This window comes from Aulonocara sp. 'chitande type north' Nkhata Bay, linkage group LG20 (genome assembly GCF_057382095.1).
Source record: "Aulonocara sp. 'chitande type north' Nkhata Bay isolate Kocher_YH1m ecotype deep benthic linkage group LG20, A_spYH_male_GT1.1, whole genome shotgun sequence".
Lineage (NCBI taxonomy): Eukaryota > Metazoa > Chordata > Actinopteri > Cichliformes > Cichlidae > Aulonocara > Aulonocara sp. 'chitande type north' Nkhata Bay.
The window spans coordinates 22512509-22530471 of NC_141363.1; the positions used below are offsets into that span (position 1 = coordinate 22512509).

General features: G+C 43.8%; 1 protein-coding gene across 1 annotated transcript in view; it reads left to right on the plus strand.

The window, feature by feature from the left end:
* cacna1fb (calcium channel, voltage-dependent, L type, alpha 1F subunit) overlaps positions 1-17599 on the plus strand; it is a 47533-nt gene extending 29934 nt beyond the window's left edge. Inside the window, exons 28-51 of the mRNA XM_086278250.1 lie at positions 903-1049; positions 1132-1333; positions 3002-3160; positions 3242-3352; positions 3600-3683; positions 4634-4762; positions 4999-5064; positions 9007-9098; positions 10159-10318; positions 10631-10758; positions 11280-11376; positions 11479-11581; positions 12219-12320; positions 12412-12542; positions 13620-13751; positions 13864-13918; positions 14048-14267; positions 15122-15229; positions 15333-15469; positions 15545-15657; positions 15730-15928; positions 16013-16075; positions 16795-16895; positions 16981-17599. Of these exons, the coding sequence (XP_086134376.1) occupies positions 903-1049; positions 1132-1333; positions 3002-3160; positions 3242-3352; positions 3600-3683; positions 4634-4762; positions 4999-5064; positions 9007-9098; positions 10159-10318; positions 10631-10758; positions 11280-11376; positions 11479-11581; positions 12219-12320; positions 12412-12542; positions 13620-13751; positions 13864-13918; positions 14048-14267; positions 15122-15229; positions 15333-15469; positions 15545-15657; positions 15730-15928; positions 16013-16075; positions 16795-16895; positions 16981-17244 (3103 nt within the window). The 3' untranslated portion in view covers positions 17245-17599. The remainder of the gene's footprint in view (positions 1-902; positions 1050-1131; positions 1334-3001; positions 3161-3241; positions 3353-3599; positions 3684-4633; positions 4763-4998; positions 5065-9006; positions 9099-10158; positions 10319-10630; positions 10759-11279; positions 11377-11478; positions 11582-12218; positions 12321-12411; positions 12543-13619; positions 13752-13863; positions 13919-14047; positions 14268-15121; positions 15230-15332; positions 15470-15544; positions 15658-15729; positions 15929-16012; positions 16076-16794; positions 16896-16980) is intronic.
* The last annotated feature ends 364 nt before the right edge of the window (positions 17600-17963 follow it).

Consider the following 17963-nt stretch of genomic DNA (forward strand, 5'->3'; position numbering starts at 1 on the left):
AGCTAGGCTTGAAATGCCTTAAAACAGGGGTGTCGAACTCCAGTCTCGAGGGCCGGTGTCCTGCAGGCTTTAGATCTCACCCTGGGTCAACACACCTGAATCAAATGATTAGTTCATTACCAGGCCTCTGGAGAACTTCAAGACATGTTGAGGAGGTCATTTAGCTATTTAAATCAGCTGTGTTGGATCAAGGACACATCTAAAACCTGCAGGACACCGGCCCTCGAGGCCTGGAGTTTGACACCTGTGCCTTAAAACATGCTTTTTCCCCCTAATGGACAGAAGTTTGGGCTGGAGGGACTTATCTAGTTGCAGAAAGAATTCCGATTGTGTGGAAGAAACGGCCTTGTCTCCTTTCTCTTCAGTGAGCACTTTCCTGATGAGTTTGTGGGTTCAGTCACTTTTTGTGAGGTCTTATAAATAAAACATGACTTAATTTTGTACATGATAGTAAAAATAAAAATTATTCAAGATGTGTTCTTTAGAAAACGATTTATCAATCACAAGTCGGTAAGAAATGAGCCTACAGTGTCCTTTGTTTCACAGTCAGATCCTCCCCTCGTACACCAACGCCATTTCAAAACGCCAAAATGGCAGCAGGTCAAACATTCATAACAGGAACGTGGTGATGTCATAGTGGTTGTGTCCATCTTTTATATACAGTGTATTGTTCAGTTTCTTGTTTCCGTGACTCGACTGGACTTGTTTACTCATGTTGGGTTGAACATAAGACCGTCACACTGTGTGGCCAAAGGTGAGTCCCCTCAATGGTTGAATGTCAGGTGAATACTCGGTTTGAGGGTTTATGGAATGTTTAGGGCGCCATGTTCACTTCATAATTAAATATCCAGCACATGACTTTAAGTCAGCGTCTTCTGATGAAATGTGATGTGTGTGTTCAGAGGGACCTTCGTGGTGTACAAAGATGGAGACGTGAGCCATCCGATGGTCAGAGAGAGGATCTGGATGAACAGTGACTTTAACTTTGATAACGTCTTGATGGGGATGATGGCGCTCTTCACCGTGTCCACCTTTGAGGGCTGGCCTGCGTGAGTGCTCAGTTTTTGTTTTTGGTTTTTTTTAACTGTTTGTGGGGAACCAACTCTGACATTTTAACCCGTCTGTCTTCAGTCTGCTCTACAAAGCCATCGACGCCAACGGCGAGAACTCTGGTCCCATCTACAACTACCGGGTGGAGATTTCCATCTTCTTCATCGTCTATATCATCATCATCGCCTTCTTCATGATGAACATCTTTGTGGGTTTTGTCATCATCACCTTCAGAGAACAGGGAGAGCAAGAATATAAGAACTGTGAGCTGGACAAGAACCAGGTAAACCCAGCTGCCAGTCTGGACCCAAACGAATCAGTGTCACAGTCATCGTATACGTTAAAAATAGGGATGGGTATCGTTTAGGTTTTATCCGATACCGGTGCCAAATCGGTACTTTTGAAACGGTGCCGGTGCTCAAACCGGTGCTCAAACCGGTGCTTAAAGAATGGAGAACACAAAATTGGTCCAAAAACCTCTCATGTTCAGCTGTTTTTTGTAAAAAGATAACAATGTTAGCCTTTTCTGCAGCTATGGGGCATATATGGTATCACTCTTGGCTGGAAGCTTAAACAATGGAAAAAACACAAACTTTGTCCAAAAACCTCTCATGTTTAACTGTTTTCCACTTTTTCTTTGGTCATTTTAGCCTTTTTGGCCAGGGTGAAGGGAGTATCTGCCATCAAACAAGAAGACAGCCGCATGTAGCTATGATGATGTTTGCTAGTTCACCTTACATGCATTAATGTAATAACGTGGTTAGCCTACTCAACGTAAATTACACACGGACAACATTAAGCTACTCACGCAGAGAAGAACAGCTGCTGCTGCATCATCATCCGTCATCATTTCTGCTACACTGGCAGGGCTAGGGGCCAGGACTCTACTCTTCGGGGTTTTTGGGGGATATTGCTAACTCCGGGTCAGATAACAGGCAACCCACGCACAGTAGACGTGCTCGGTGTGAGGTCTCGCAGCAAGCTATCATACGGCGCATTTCTGGGCTTTTAAAAAAAACGCTATGCGTCGCCAGGTGTTTCATCAGATTTGAGGTGTTACCTCCTTTGACAGTATCACAGTATCAGCTTAAAGCACTTGTTGCTGCTGAGTTTGCATATTTTGCTGTGAAGTACAGCCGGACTTTTGACCGCTTCGCCTTGGGCATTTTAATCTGTAGCTCTGCTCTTAAAGAACGCACGTACCTGGCCCCGCCTACTATCCTCGGAAACGTAAAATTATTGGCTAGAAGTGTATCACAGCTCAGGAAAAAAAAAGCACCGAAATAAAGCACCGAAATGTGCACTGCTTTTCGGTCTGGTTACTACCGTTTATGTCAGCACCGGACACCGGTACCCATCCCTAGTTAAAAACAATAATGATCAAAGTAAGTACGTTCAAAGGTGTTCAAATCCAAAGGTAACAGGTTGCTATAGTTGATAAATCTAAATTTTTATGTCATTAATAATTTATTTATTTATTCCTTTATTAATTTTGGTTATTTAATGTTTTTAAATATTAATTTTAGAAACTCTTAATCTTGCAAAAAAAACATTGTATTTGATTTATCATAAGATTATCAGTTATAGGGTGTTTTTGTTGTTCCATCTTCTGTTTATTTTCTATTTATTTATTTTTATGTTACTTTCACTGTAAACATAGGAGCGGGGTTTCTTATGCAGTTGTTTTAAAAATATATTTTTAATCAACGGATTTTGTTCACATCTTGATGAATAAAATATTCACATATTTCACATAAATTATGGAACAACAGTGAGTTAAAATCACAAGTCGTTGAAGTCATTGAAGTGTTCCCTTAATTTTCTTTTACCAAAGTAATTTTAGTTAAAACAATTTTTTTACAGTCCCAGCATATTTTTTATCATAATTTTGTTTTGTTTTTTGTTTAGCTGCGTTGTTGCAGTACTGTTAATGCTCTCGTGCCCTCTCCAGCGTCAGTGTGTGGAGTACGCTCTGAAGGCTCAGCCGCTGAAGCTTTACATCCCGAAGAATCCGGTTCAGTATAAGTTCTGGTCCATCATCAACTCGACAGGATTTGAATACGTCATGTTTGTCCTGATCCTTCTCAACACCGTCACTCTGGCCATTCAGGTTCGTAATATTTCAGTTTCTTCTCTGATTTTTTCCTCTTGACTAAAACCTAATCTGTCTAACTTTCCGTGTCTCCTGCAGCACTATGAACAGTCCAAAACCTTCAGCTACATCATGGACATCCTCAACATGGTGTTCACTGGACTCTTCACTTTGGAGATGCTGCTCAAGCTGGCAGCTCTCAGAATAAGGGTGAGGAAACCAAGCGTATCTCTTCAAAGATCTCCATACATCCGCTACGCACGGAAAGTCTTCCTGTTAATAACTACATATTCTTGGACATGTTTTCAAAGCTCTTTAGTGTAGATAGTTTTCCTTTTTCTGTTTACCGTGTTATTAAACTCATATGTGACCATTAAGATTAAGGGTTTATATAAACAGAAATGAACCGAGATCAGGGATAATTAGTTTCACTAAATGTTGTTTTGCTTTTTTCCAGCATTACTTTGTTGATGCCTGGAACTCGTTTGATGCTCTGATTGTGGTCGGCAGTGTGGTCGACATCGTTGTCACTGAGTTCAGCGTGAGTACTTGTGACGTTTCTGTCTTGAATTGGATTTAGAACAGTTCTCTTTATTGTATCTCATTATAACTGACACAATAACACAAATAATTATGGTGCCCACTCCCTCTTGCTCTGTGATGCTGTTTCATTTACCCTGCAGCCTGTAATCCTGGTGTGCAAACACTCACCTGACCTGAGGTTAGAGGTGAGATCATGAATGCAATCCTGGTTTGATAAAATGATAACCAGAACTTTAAGCTGGGCAAGCCTTTAACTCTGAATTTATTAAATATTTGCAGCATCAGAGGGGTGACTACAGCAGCAGGGTCCATATGAGCATCCACACAGTGAAAAAACTATGTACAATTTTGCAATAACAACATCATTTATTATATAGAACAATTAATTCTGAGAAAGCAGATCACAGTCTGTAATTTTCTCCACATAGGACATGTGAGCTGTTTTTAATTAAATCATTTTCAGCCGCTGTCCTCAGGTTAACTCCGGAGCACTGTTGCAGCTGCTGAAGCATTTTTATTTTACTGTTAGTAAAAGTCTGACCCATTTACTCAGTGATATTTATCTTTTTATTGTATCATTTATCAAATTTATCAAATTTTACTGTATCGTTGCTGTGGCTGTGATTTTTCTCCCATTGTTAACAACAGGTATCACCAAAAACATGGGTAACTGTAGCGTGACTTGCTGAAGTAATATAAATCGTCCCACTTTAGACAAGTTTCATTGTTTGGGGGACTTGACACAAGTGCTGTTTTTCCTTTCAGATGTTCAAGACTCCTCTTCCTTTGAAACTACTTTAAATGCAGGTCAAATTAACTTCACCCTTTTGTGCAGCTTTCAGCTCAGCCTGGAGGATCCTGCAGCTCTAAAACAACAGCCAGTCGTTTTTTGTGTGAGTGTATTAACACATGTTTTTATCACATCTGCAAACTTTTCTGTGTTTTCAGAGTGGAGAGGACAGCTCCAGGGTGTCTATCACCTTCTTCCGGCTGTTTCGAGTAATGCGATTGGTCAAGCTGCTGAGTAAAGGGGAGGGCATTCGAACACTCCTGTGGACTTTCATCAAATCGCTGCAGGTAAGCGAGGACGTTGTCTGGAAAGAAGATGTGGCGTTTCTTAATGGCCACAAGGTCAATCTGCATCGAGTTCTGGCTGAAGTCTGGCTTAATCGTGGTTTAAAGCTCTTGTTTCTTTAATGTTGCCCATTGTTCAGTAGCCACAGCTCCCATCTTATATTTTATAATGCAGTGTTTTGTTGCAGTTCTGCTGCCTTGTTCAGCAAAAACTCTAATTTGTTCCTGTCTCTCTGCAGGCTTTGCCATACGTTGCTCTACTTATTGCCATGATCTTCTTCATCTACGCTGTCATCGGCATGCAGGTAAGTTTACACACAGTAAACCTGCAGGGTCATTCTGACTTAATTTATTTATATCAAACATTTTACAACACTAAAAAAGATCTTTGAACAGTTTGTTTTGCCCACTTGAATCTGATTTGGTCAACTTTAATTCTTTGTGCCTTTACTTCAGTTGTTAGTGTCTTCTTGTTGTCTCATATAAATCATATACATAACAAAATTTCAAGAAGTGTCTCAATCTTGAGTAAAGTAAAACACATTCTGGACCACAAATCACTCCACATTCTCTATTGTTCCCTGATTGCACCGTATTTGAATTACTGTGCAGAGGTTTGGGGCAATACTTACAAATGTTCGCTATCATCAATCTTTATATTACAAAAAAGGGCCATAAGGATAATCCATAAAACTGGTTACAGAGATCATACAAATCCACTATTCTTAAAATCAAAAATTCTAAAATTCACAGATCTGGTTCATTTTCTCACAGCACAAATTATATATAAAGCAATAAATAACCTGCTTCCTGACAATATTCTAAAAATGTTTTCTAAAAGGGAACGGGGATACAATTTGAGGGGGGTATTAAATTTAAAACATCCTCGTATCCGTACAACATTAAAAAGTTTTTGCATCTCTGTGTGTGGAGTGAAGCTGTGGAACAGACTAAGTAAAGATATGAAGCAATGTCCAAGCATGGCGCAGTTTAAAAAGCGGTTTAAGGATGTGGTTTTTACAGGGTACAGGGAAAAGGTAGAGATTTGATAGGGTGTTCTTGTCTAATATTTTCATGTGTGTGCGCATGCACGGGTTTGTTGGTATGGGTATATATGTATGTGTATATGTGTATATGTATGTATGTATGTATGTATATATATATATGTGTATATGTATGTATGTATATATATGTGTATATATATATATATATATATATATATATATACATAAAACACCCAGCACGCCCCTGCGGGCGGTTTATCCTTCAAGCTCGGGTCCTCTACCAGAGGCCTCTACCAGAGGCCTGGGAGCTTGAGGGTCCTGCGCAGTATCTTAGCTGTTCCCAGGACTGCGCTCTTCTGGACAGAGATCTCCGATGTTATTCCCGGGATCTGCTGGAGCCACTCGCCTAGCTTGGGAGTCACCGCACCTAGTGCTCCGATTACCACGGGGACCACCGTTACCTTCACCCTCCACATCCTCTCGAGCTCTTCTCTGAGCCCTTGGTATTTCTCCAGCTTCTCGTGTTCCTTCTTCCTGATATTGCTGTCATTCGGAACCGCTACATCGATCACTACGGCCGTCTTCTTCTGTTTGTCTACCACCACTATGTCCGGTTGGTTAGCCACCACCATTTTGTCCGTCTGTATCTGGAAGTCCCACAGGATCTTAGCTCGGTCATTCTCCACCACCCTTGGGGGCATCTCCCATTTTGACCTCGGGACTTCCAGGTTATACTCGGCACAGATGTTCCTGTACACTATGCCGGCCACTTGGTTATGGCGTTCCATGTATGCCTTGCCTGCTAGCATCTTGCACCCTGCTGTTATGTGCTGGATTGTCTCAGGGGCATCTGCACCTGGGGTCTTGCCTGGTGTGATAGACCCCAGCCTCTATGGATCTTGTGCTCAGAGCTTGTTCTTGTGCTGCCATGATTAGTGCTTCTGTGCTGTCTTTCAGTCCAGCTTTGTCCAGCCACTGGTAGGATTTCTGGATATCAGCCACCTCCTCTATCTGCCGGTGGTACATACCGTGCAGGGGCCTGTCCTTCCATGATGGTTCCTCGTCTCCCTCCTCTTTCTTGGGTTTCTGCTGCCTGAGGTATTCACTGAGCACTCGGTCAGTTGGGGCCATCTTCCCAATGTATTCTTGGATGTTCGTTGTCTCATCCTGGACTGTGGTGCTGACACTCACCAGTCCCCGGCCCCCTTCCTTCCGCTTAGCGTACAGCCTCAGGGTGCTGGATTTGGGGTGAAACCCTCCATGCATGGTAAGGAGCTTTCTTGTCTTTATGTCAGTGGCTTCTATCTCCTCCTTTGGCCAGCCTATTACCCCAGCAGGGTACCTGATCACGGGCAGGGCGTACGTGTTGATGGCCCGGATCTTGTTCTTACCATTCAGCTGACTCCTCAGGACTTGCCTGACCCTCTGCAGGTACTTGGTGGTTGCAGCTTTTCTAGCGGCCTCTTCATGGTTCCCATTCGCCTGTGGGATCCCCAAGTACTTGTAACTGTCCTCTATGTCTGCAATGTTGCCTTCTGGTAGTTCAATCCCCTCAGTTCTGACTACCTTCCCTCTCTTTGTTACCATCCGACTACACTTCTCCAGTCCGAACGACATTCCAATGTCATTGCTGTATAGCCTGGTAGTGTGGATCAGTGAATCGATGTCTCGTTCACTCTTGGCATACAGCTTGATGTCATCCATGTACAGGAGGTGGCTGACAACTGCTCCGTTCCGTAGTCGGTATCCGTAGCCAGTCTTGTTAATGATCTCACTGAGGGGGTTCAGGCCTATGCAGAACAGCAGTGGGGACAGAGCATCTCCTTGGTAGATCCCGCACTTGATGGTGACTTGTGCTATGGGCTTGGAGTTGGCCTCTAGTGTTGTACGCCACATCCCCATTGAGTTCCTGATGAAGGCTCTTAGGGTCCCATTGATCTTGTACAATTCTAGGCATTCCAGTATCCAGCTGTGGGGCATTGAGTCATAGGCCTTCTTGTAATCAATCCAGGCAGTGCACAGGTTGGTCAGTCTGGTCTTGCAGTCTCGGCTGATTGTTCTGTCTACCAGTAGCTGGTGTTTTGCGCCTCTGGTATTCTTGCCAATTCCTTTCTGTGTCCCGCTCATGTATTGACCCATGTGCCTGTTCATCTTAGCCGATATGATGCCTGACAGGAGCTTCCATGTAGTACTGAGGCAGGTTATTGGTCGGTAGTTGGAGGGGACCGGTCCCTTCTTGGGGTCCTTGGGGATCAGGACCGTCCGGCCTTCAGTTAGCCATTCCGGGTGTCTCTCGTTAACTAGCAGCTGGTTCATTTGTGCTGCCAGACGCTCGTGGAGTGCAGTCAGCTTCTTCAGCCAGTAGGCGTGAACCATGTCGGGCCCTGGTGCTGTCCAACTCTTCATACTGGAGACCCTTTCTTGGATATCTGCCACTGTGATGGTTACTGGACCCTGTTCAGGGAGGTCGCTGTGGTCTGCCCTCAGATCCTCTAGCCACTGAGCATTGCCGTTATGGGTTGCATCCTTCTCCCATATGCTCTTCCAGTATTGCTCCGTCTCCAGCCTTGGTGGTGCTGTTCTCTTATTGTTCCCTTGCCACTGAGAGTACATATATATATATATGTGTGTATGTGTGTGTATGTATGTGTGTATATATTAAATATATATAAAATTGTAGGTTGTGTATCCTTCAGGTGTTAATGGGGTTATTGAAAATGTGTATATGTGCGTATGTGTGTATATACGTAGGTATGGATAGATAGAAACATATATGTGTATATATTAAAAAAAAAAAAAAAATTACACATAACATATAATGTAATTACAAGGAGGTATTTCTGTAGTCTATTGATACTAGATAGTGGAAAAGGGGTGGGATTAAATAAGCTTATGCTTCTTCCTGCTCCTTTTTGAACATGGACGTTATTTGGAGTTGTGGTTGCTCGTTTTCCTTTTGTTTGCTTTGTTCATTTGTCTCTTTTAATTCTATTTTTTTTATTTATTTTTTATACTTTTTCAACATGTTCAAAATAAAGATTCAATCAATCAATCAATCAATTCTTGCAAAATCTCTGTGGGTGTCAACCCCTTTAAGTTAGGAAAGAAATTGAAGTCAAATATTTTGTAAATTGGCCGCTCATTTCAATCCAAACAGTCACCGTTAACAACACTGGAAGCCTGTCACAATAAGGACATGCTAAAGCTGCTGACTTTTTTCTTCTGCTCGTCTCCATTTGTCAGACATTTGGGAAGATAGCGATGCAGGATTACACTCAGATCAACAGAAACAACAACTTCCAGACATTTCCTCAGGCTGTTCTCCTCCTCTTCAGGTCAGATGCTCCTCCTGCTGCTTTTATGTCTGTGTAGATTCTTGAGTGCTTGTATTTTTGGCTTGTGAAGAAATTTCACCTCTCATCTAAGAGGCTTCTTCTTAAGCTGCTAATGTTGAGCCCGAGCTATTTAGCCCCTAGTGCGGTTGCCATTTTGGAGCTTGTACTGAGTCTTTCACCCACTATTAATCCCACTATTATTCATGTGAGCTGTGAAGGGTCCCATGAGCCAAGGTGTGAAGCAAACTGTGGGCCAATACTGTCACACTGGCCAGGGTTTGAATTCTCTGAGTCATTGTCTCGTCCCACTATTATGTGGGATGTTGAGGTCAGGTGACTGCATCGCCTGGGAAGGGACTGCAAGACTGTATTATAGATGGCTGATAGATGGTGCCATAAGACACCACCTCTGGTCCCACCACTGTTGCCTCACAGCAAGAAGGTCCTAAGTTCAATTCCACCATCAGGCCGGGTCTTTCTGTGTGGAGTTTGCATGTTCTTCCTGTGTTTGCGTGGGTTCTCCCCGGGTAGTCTGACTTCTTCCCACATTCCAACGACATGCAGTTAGTGGGGTTAGGTTAACTCTAAATTACCACAGGTGTGAACGTGAGTGTGAATGGTTGTCTGTCACTGTGTTAGCCCTACAACAGACTGGTGACCTGGTACACCAGGGTGTACCCTGCCTCTCGCCCTAAGAGAGCTGGGATAGGGTCCGGTCCCCCCACAACCCTGACAAGGATAAGCAGAAGAGAATGGATCGATGTTATTCTGCTTCTCCGTGGTTGGTGTCTGAGGTTCTTCACTGAATGCACAGGACAGCCTCGTGCATAAGAGGTGAAACATCACGAACCAAAAAGAAGTCCAGTACCTTCATTTCAAGTGCTCAAGAGTGCTCAAGTCTGTTTTCATTCTTTCAAAAACTCGCTAAATCACTCCTGGTGTCCCACAGGGATCTACTCTGGGTCCTTTGCTTCTTTCAGATTTTCTAAGCACCAGCAGTTCTCCCACGGCAGGACTGAGAATTTATTATTTTCAAGTTTTTTTGTGTGTGTTTGTGCAGGTGTGCTACCGGTGAGGCGTGGCAGGAGATCATGTTAGCCAGTCTTCCAGGTAAACGCTGCGACCCCGAGTCAGACTACGAACCAGGGGAGGAGTTCAGCTGCGGCAGCAACTTCGCCATTGTTTATTTCATCAGCTTCTTTATGCTGTGTGCTTTCCTGGTCAGGACACACACTTACACACATTTTTTAATCACACATATCTTTAATGAAATTCTGACATAATAGTTAATCAGAAGGAAAATATGAGCAGACTGCTGATGCACATAGGAGCACAAATATTAGAGACACCTTTAACTTTGATTTAGATAATAAGTTATTTTATTCACGGCTGACATTTCTAAACACCGAACATTATTAGCTGCATGAAGACAGATGTTCAAGGTGTGCTTAATAAAGTGGCAATTGAGTATATATATGTGCATTTAAAATGTAACTAAACACCTTTGAATATACTTGTTTCTTCTGCTTCAGATTATCAACCTGTTTGTTGCTGTCATTATGGACAACTTTGACTACCTGACACGTGATTGGTCAATTCTGGGGCCACATCATTTGGATGAGTTCAAGAGGATCTGGTCAGAATATGATCCAGAGGCCAAGTAAGATGATCCGTGGTCCACATATACCCAGGATAATTTAGTGTTTTTATCTTCATGTTTTTAATTTATTTTTTATTTTGGCTTTAGTTAATAATAATTCCTTTGGTGAGAATAGAAACTCCTGCTCCTGCTAAAACACCTGGTTAAATAACTAGTTGTCCAGACACACACACACAGATCCCTCAATTACACTCCATAAAATGTCTTTTTCTCAAATGCAGTATATACTCTTTCATATATTTTTCTGTATCAGACGCACAAAACATATAAAAGTTTTCATGTGATTTAAATTTCATAGCAGTCAAGCAAATTGAAACTGGAAAGATAATAAATTGAGCTGGGATTTAATCTGCAGCCATGCTCTGGGCTCACTACCCTGCAGTTTCATCTAACTTTTTGATGTTGGGGAGAAAAGTGGATTATTTTTTTCCAGTGTTCATTGACCTAAATCAGGAGGAAAAGTGAATAAAGTTCCAGGTGGAGAGATGATCATAAAATTCCTGATTGTTCTTTGTTCTCAGAGGTCGGATAAAACACCTGGACGTTGTTGCTATGCTGAGAAGGATTCAGCCTCCTCTGGGTTTTGGGAAGCTTTGTCCTCACAGAGTTGCCTGCAAGGTAAAATAGTCACACACTGTGTGCTGTAGCTGCTGTTCAAAAGGTTATAAGCTTGGATTCAAGAGACTTAATTTAACTGGGAGCTATTTTTAACCATCTCAGCGTCTGGTAGCGATGAACATGCCTCTGAATGCTGATGGGATGGTGACCTTCAACGCCACGTTATTTGCTCTGGTTCGCACTGCCCTTAAAATCAAGACCGAAGGTATGTGATAGGTCTTTGCAGGAGCTGCTATAAACACACAGGAGTGATCCTGGACAAATTAAAGACTTCAGGAAATCATGGCTCCTCTTTCCTTTTCTGCCACAGCATTAAAAGGTTGACATTATTCAGGAAAACCTTTAGGTTTTATAGCTTTACTATCTGACAGCTACTAATGCATTTATAAACTAGCAGCAGCTAAGAGGGAGTCAGAAACTTCTCTGTAACTGATAATCAAATTTATAACATAAATCAGAGACTCATCTGCATATAAACTTACCTAAATCTTTCTGGAATGTGACAATAAACCAAACAGACACAGATCTGAACCATTGTGTCGCAGTTTAGGCATTGTGACAGCAAAACTTCATCTCTCTATGGACTAATTCAAAGTTGCAGAAGCTGTTTGCTTTGCAGACTAAATTAAATAAATGAAAGTGTATCTTCATAAAGGATGCTGTTATGCAGTAATTTTAAATAGTGAAATTGATTGATTGGTCATCTTTTAGCTTCTCTGTATTATTGAGTTCTTAAAATCATTGAATCAATACAAAAATAGAAATGGGTCCCTGTTAATAAGCCACAAGCCTGTAAACACAGTAGCCTAGCCATAACTTTTATCGGATTTACCTCTTGCCAGGTATCCCTGAGCAGGAGAACGAAGAGCTGAGGGTGATCATCAAGAAGATCTGGAAGAGAATGAAGCCAAAACTTTTGGACGAAGTCATACCGCCACATGAAGGTACTCTTGCTGCTCACACGACGAGGTAGTACTGTTACTGCAAGTCTCAGCAGGAGTACTGCAGACTGAACTCTCTCTTCTCCATCCACAGAGGAGGAAGTAACTGTTGGGAAGTTTTATGCCACTTTCCTCATCCAAGACTACTTCAGGAAGTTCAGGAGGAGGAAAGAAAAGGGAGATCTGACCGGAGAGAATGACTCACCCAACCAGTCTGCTGTCCAGGTCTGTCTGTCTATTTACTGACAGAAGGCTGCAAAGCGGCAAGATGCAGACCAACAGTATCAGGCCATATAAGACAGGCAGCAGTAACCCAACATGTTTTTGTTCTTTTTTAATGACTGAAGAAACCAAAGCTCCAAACAACAGAGTTTAAATGTCCTGGGGTCTTGTTTGTGAGTAATGTGAAGGTAAAGCATGAGATTAACCCAAGAGTTTGTGATGTTCATTTCCTGCTGAAGAGAGCGCTGAACTGGAGGGCAAAGTTTCCAGTTTACCAGTCAATCTGCATCCCAGCACTGACCTACCATCATGAGATGTGGGTAGTTAAAAAAATAACGCTGAGGATAAAAGTGGCTGAAATGAGTTTCATGTGTAGGGTGGGTCGGTCAACTTTAGAGATGAGGTGAGGAGCTAAGACATCCATAGGTAGCTTGGAATATAATTGCTGCTCCTTGAAATAGAAAGAACCCAGTTGAGGTGATTAGATTAAATGAAACTTTATTAATCCCTCGGGTGGGTTCCTCCGGGAAATTCAGTAAATTCAGGTGGTGCGAGTAACTGATAAAAATTCCTCTTGGACATCTTTGGAGGTTTTCCAGACATGCCCAACTTGGTGGAGACACTTGAGAAGACCCAGAGGTCGCCCGAGAGATTATATAGCTCCTCTAAGCCTGGGAGCACCTCAGGAAGATCTTGAAAATGTTGCTGGGGAAAGCACATCTGGAATACCTGTTTCGCTTGCTAACACAATTTGGAATAATTACACGATGATGGATGGATGGGAAAGCTCCTAGAGAAAATTTAGATACAGGGTCCATGGATGAAGCTGAGGTCTGTACCAGTGAGGTTTGTTTGTTTATATTTTATCCTTCATCTCTGTTCTCCCATCACCTGAGGAGTGCTCAGAGTCACTCATTAATTCGGTCGTCAGTTGTGATGCTTTTGAGAGCTCTTAAACTGAATTAGAGTCCAACCAAAGCTTGAAGATGCCTTTAGGAAAGAAACTGGGATGTGTATTTGTGTATGATGCTGTTACAACAAGTATGTCTTCATGCATTTTTTTTTTGTGTTTCCGTGTAGCTCTGTAAAGCTGGTCTGAAGACTCTGCAGGATCTGGGTCCAGAGATGCGCCTGGCTCTGAACGAAGACCTGGAGGAGGAGGAGGAGGCCATGATGGAGGACGAGGAGATGGAGGAGAATTCTGCATATAAGGTCTTTATTCAGATTTACACACTTAAGCGTCTGACAAACTTCTCAACTTTTTCTTTTTAGAAAATACTTGAATGGGCCTTTAAAAGAGATTAAGTTTGTATTTTGCCTGCAGGCTGAAAATGGTTATGCAGAGAAAGATCGACGTGGCTCTTTACTGACACCTACTGGTAAATGACCAGTTAATTCGTTATCATCAGGCTGCATCATGTAACAACACAAAAGGATTTAAAATGTAAATGAGGAAAACAGTTGTGATTACATGACACTTAGTGTGTCCACCTCACCTTCTTTTGCAGGTCAGGGCGGTGTTGTGGGTGACGGCAGCGTCTCTAACGGAGGTCTGATACACCGGGTCGGGTCTCTCACCAAGATGGCAAACGGCAGCGATCACGACGAACATCTTCGCTGGGGAGACAGCGTGAGGTCATCCATTAATCGACATCCCTACCGCCGCTCATCCGTGAAGAACGGCCTGCTGGACCACGGCCACAAAAGACCGTCATACTCCAAACGAAGGTAGGTGGTCACACAACGGAAACCACTAAGGAAACGTGGCATTTACAGGTGTGACAGCCAATTACAGTCCCCCCCCCCTCCAGGTGGTGGCAGCCCCAGCCCCTTACAGATCAATAAGAAACCCTTTAGAGAGAAATTGAGATCAGTTTTCCTTCAAGTGTCGTCTGTCACTGCTTGGTCACTGCTGCACTCTCAACTGGCTCATGCAAGCAAGACTACAAATTTACCATATTGGCTTTCTCCTGTGGGTTGTGACCTCCTCACCTCTCTCATCCTTTAACTTTGCACACTCCCACTGAGGTCTGCTGAGCAGATGCTCCTAACCTGACCTAAGGTCCACATTATAGCTCACAGAGCTGATGGAGTCTTTATGGCAAAAGCCCCTACATAGTGGAATAAACTGCACCTTCCCTTCAGGACCTCAACAAAACCAAAAGTTTTAACCCATTTTTATGCCTCAGCTGTAAAAGGCTGATGGGATGTTGTCATCACTGCGCGGGACAGCGTGGACACCCAGCTGCGTGAACACGAGAATGAGGCGACGTAGGATTTTCAAACTGATACCATAAGTGCACTTTAAGTGTGACGTTGAGCTCAAGGTCAGAGGTCAAGTTTTCTGAAGATCTTGTGAAGGCAATAACTCAAGAAGGAGGTGAGGGGTAGTACTGGCAGCCATCAGTATCTTTATTTATTCTGGCTGCTTTCTACTTCTATGGTTTTACTCTTTTTGTGTATTTTAATATGTTGTGTTGCTCTAATGTTATCTCATTTTATTCTATGAGCTGTACAGTTAAATGTTTTTAATTATGCTTCTAAATAACCTGACTTAATTTGACACTTTCTGTGACCTGTAGAAGGGACTCACGGGACAGATTGTGGAGGAACGGAGACATGGAGGCTTGTGGCGAGCAGGGTTACTACAGCAGAGAAGAAGACAATGACAGCATCACCTCCAGAGAAAGGTACACGTTAGCTTTGATGTCACCCTCAGAGGCGACTGACATTTCTGGAGGGCACACATCGACATAGTGGAAGACCGATTCATTTTCCTTTGTGTGTTTGCAGACATTATCCTGATGAGCCTCCTCTGTACAGAGACCATTACGATGGCCACGCCTCCTATACCAACAGTAGCTATGGTAATGGCTACAGCGAGGGGAGGAGGACGACCAGAAGACGCCTACTTCCTGCCACACCCACAGGTGACACGATGTCCCAGAATCCTCTCTGCAGCGTAACTGCATCATCACACCTCATATGAGTTTTTTGTTTATCAGGTCGGAAGCCGTCGTTTAACATCCAGTGCCTGAGGAGGCAGGGCAGCAGCGACGACCTACCGATCCCCGGGACCTACCACCCGACATCGCCGCCGCGTCGCACGTGCACACAGGTAAAACACACAGCAAGCACACACACACAAATCTCTCTTCTTCAGTGAAATCAAACACTCTCCTCTCCTCAGCAAACGTTCAACAGCTTCGAGTCTCGTCACTCCTCCGGTCGCTCCATGGCGGCCTCCTCGGCATCCTGGGCGAACCCTTGCCCTCGCCGCGGTCGCCTCCTCTATGCTCCTCTAATCCTGGTGGAGGAGGAAGGAAGCCCACCCTGGGGAGGAGGAGGAGGACCTGCGGGTGAAATAAAGAAGGCAGGAGCAGGAAGAGGTGAGGACACCACATTTTTGTTGATTTTAGCCGCACTGTAAACGTGTTCCTGTGGTTTAAAGTCGCACCTTTCTCATCCATCAGGTGTCAGCGTGACAGGTGCGGCACCCAGACCAGCCTGGTACGGCGGCCCTGCGGGGACATCAGGTAAGAGGGACGAACAAATGCACACTAAGATAGTTTTTACACACAAACTCTAGACAGTGTTGCGGCATCAGGTTGAATTTCAGAAATCAGTTGAACTTGAAAATGTATCCTCCTCCTCTTTTTTAATTAGGCAGTGAAAACTGTTATTCTGGCAGTAACCGCAGACAGCCTCTGGGAGAAAGATGCAGTTAGCAGGTCAGCAAAGCATAAACTGACAGCAGCTCTGGCACAGTTACAGGCCTGCCTCCTGTGCAGGGCCTGAATGCTAATGCTGCTGGCCCAAGTTCAGAGGACACATAGTGGTGGAGCAGCGGAGGACCAGAGTGGGCACAGAGGGAAACCGTCTGTGCCCTTTGATATCATTTGTGGAGGGAAAAGGTGCATCAAAATTTTAAGATTATTTGACACTACACGTAGACCCCTGACAAAAAGAACGGCCTCTTTTTGTCATTTTTAAGGATATTAGAAATTTACCGACTTGATCAATAACGTTTCTCTAAAGAACGCTCACATGTACAGCAGGTTGCACAGGTGTATCTGCTGTGCTGTAACTGCAGAGATGTAACATCCAAAGTCAGTGCTGTAGTTAGATTCTTTGTGCGTTTGTGCCATCAAACTGTGTGCATACTCTTGGGTAGGGAGCAGGCCTCCAGGCCAGTTTGTGTCCACGGCCTGTGGTCACGCTCCGTGTCTGAATGTGTCACGTGATTGTGTTGCAGCTCCACCCCCATACAGGGCGTACACAACCCTCAGAGTCCCCTCTCACCTTGGAGCACCGTTCACTGAGAAAAGAGGGTCAGCTGACAGTCTGGTGGAGGCGGTAAGAACTGACTGCTGATTGATCTCTGATCAGTTTCTGTGTCCAGAATCAGCGATTTATCCCGGTTGTGTTAATCTCCGCGCAGGTTCTGATCTCAGAGGGCCTCGGTCTTTACGCTCGAGATCCAAAGTTTGTGGCATTTGCGAAGAGGGAGATCGCTGACGCGTGCCACATGACAGTGGATGAGATGGAGTCGGCTGCCAGCGACCTTCTTGGCTCAGGGAGCCACAGCTTTCTCAGCAACGCTGCCAGCGACCAAGCTGCGCTCTATAGCGATGAGGAGCCAATCAGGACAGGCCATGACGAGGATGAGCTGGCTGATGAGATGACCTGTGTGACATCATTCTGAGGCTCTGGACCAATCAGGATAAAGATGGAGATGGGACATTTGCAATCAGCAGGAGCCATGTTTAGAATGTGACTTCCAGGACACCAAACCAGTTAGAGGAAGGAGTCGAGGAGTAGTTAATTTAAAGTTTTGGTGAATGAGGAGAGATCGAGGTCACTGTTGAAGGATGGATGAAGAGTATGGAGGGATCGGGAGAAGGAACGAAATCAAGGGAGAAGGAAGAAAATAAAAAAGGATGGAAATCTGGATACAAAGGACAAATGGAAGAAGGGAAGGAAGAACAAATGTTAAGAAAGGGTTAAAAATGTCACAAGTTAGGAAAACAATGAAAGCAAGTGGGAAAATAGAAAAAGAAGGATGAGATGAGAAACAAAGAGGGACATGAGGGTTTTTTTAAAAAAAGAAAATGTTGACTTGAGAGGCGACTCCTGCCAACACTCAAGTCACTGACTAGCTGAGGGGCAGGAGGGCCTAGGCAGACAGCACAGCAGCTTCCGGTGACTCCGGGAATTTTTTGGTGGCCTTTTCGGAGACAAAGTCTCTCTAAAGGTTTAAAAGGTTAAACAGGTTTACTCCAGTTCACTCTGCATCAATTCAGATGTGTGCCAGTGACTCAAACAACAAAGTAGAAATAAAACTTTTCACTTTTGCAACCTGTTTGTCCAAAACGTCGCCGCCAGCTCAAAGTGATCCAATGCCAGCGAGCATGGAAAATATGT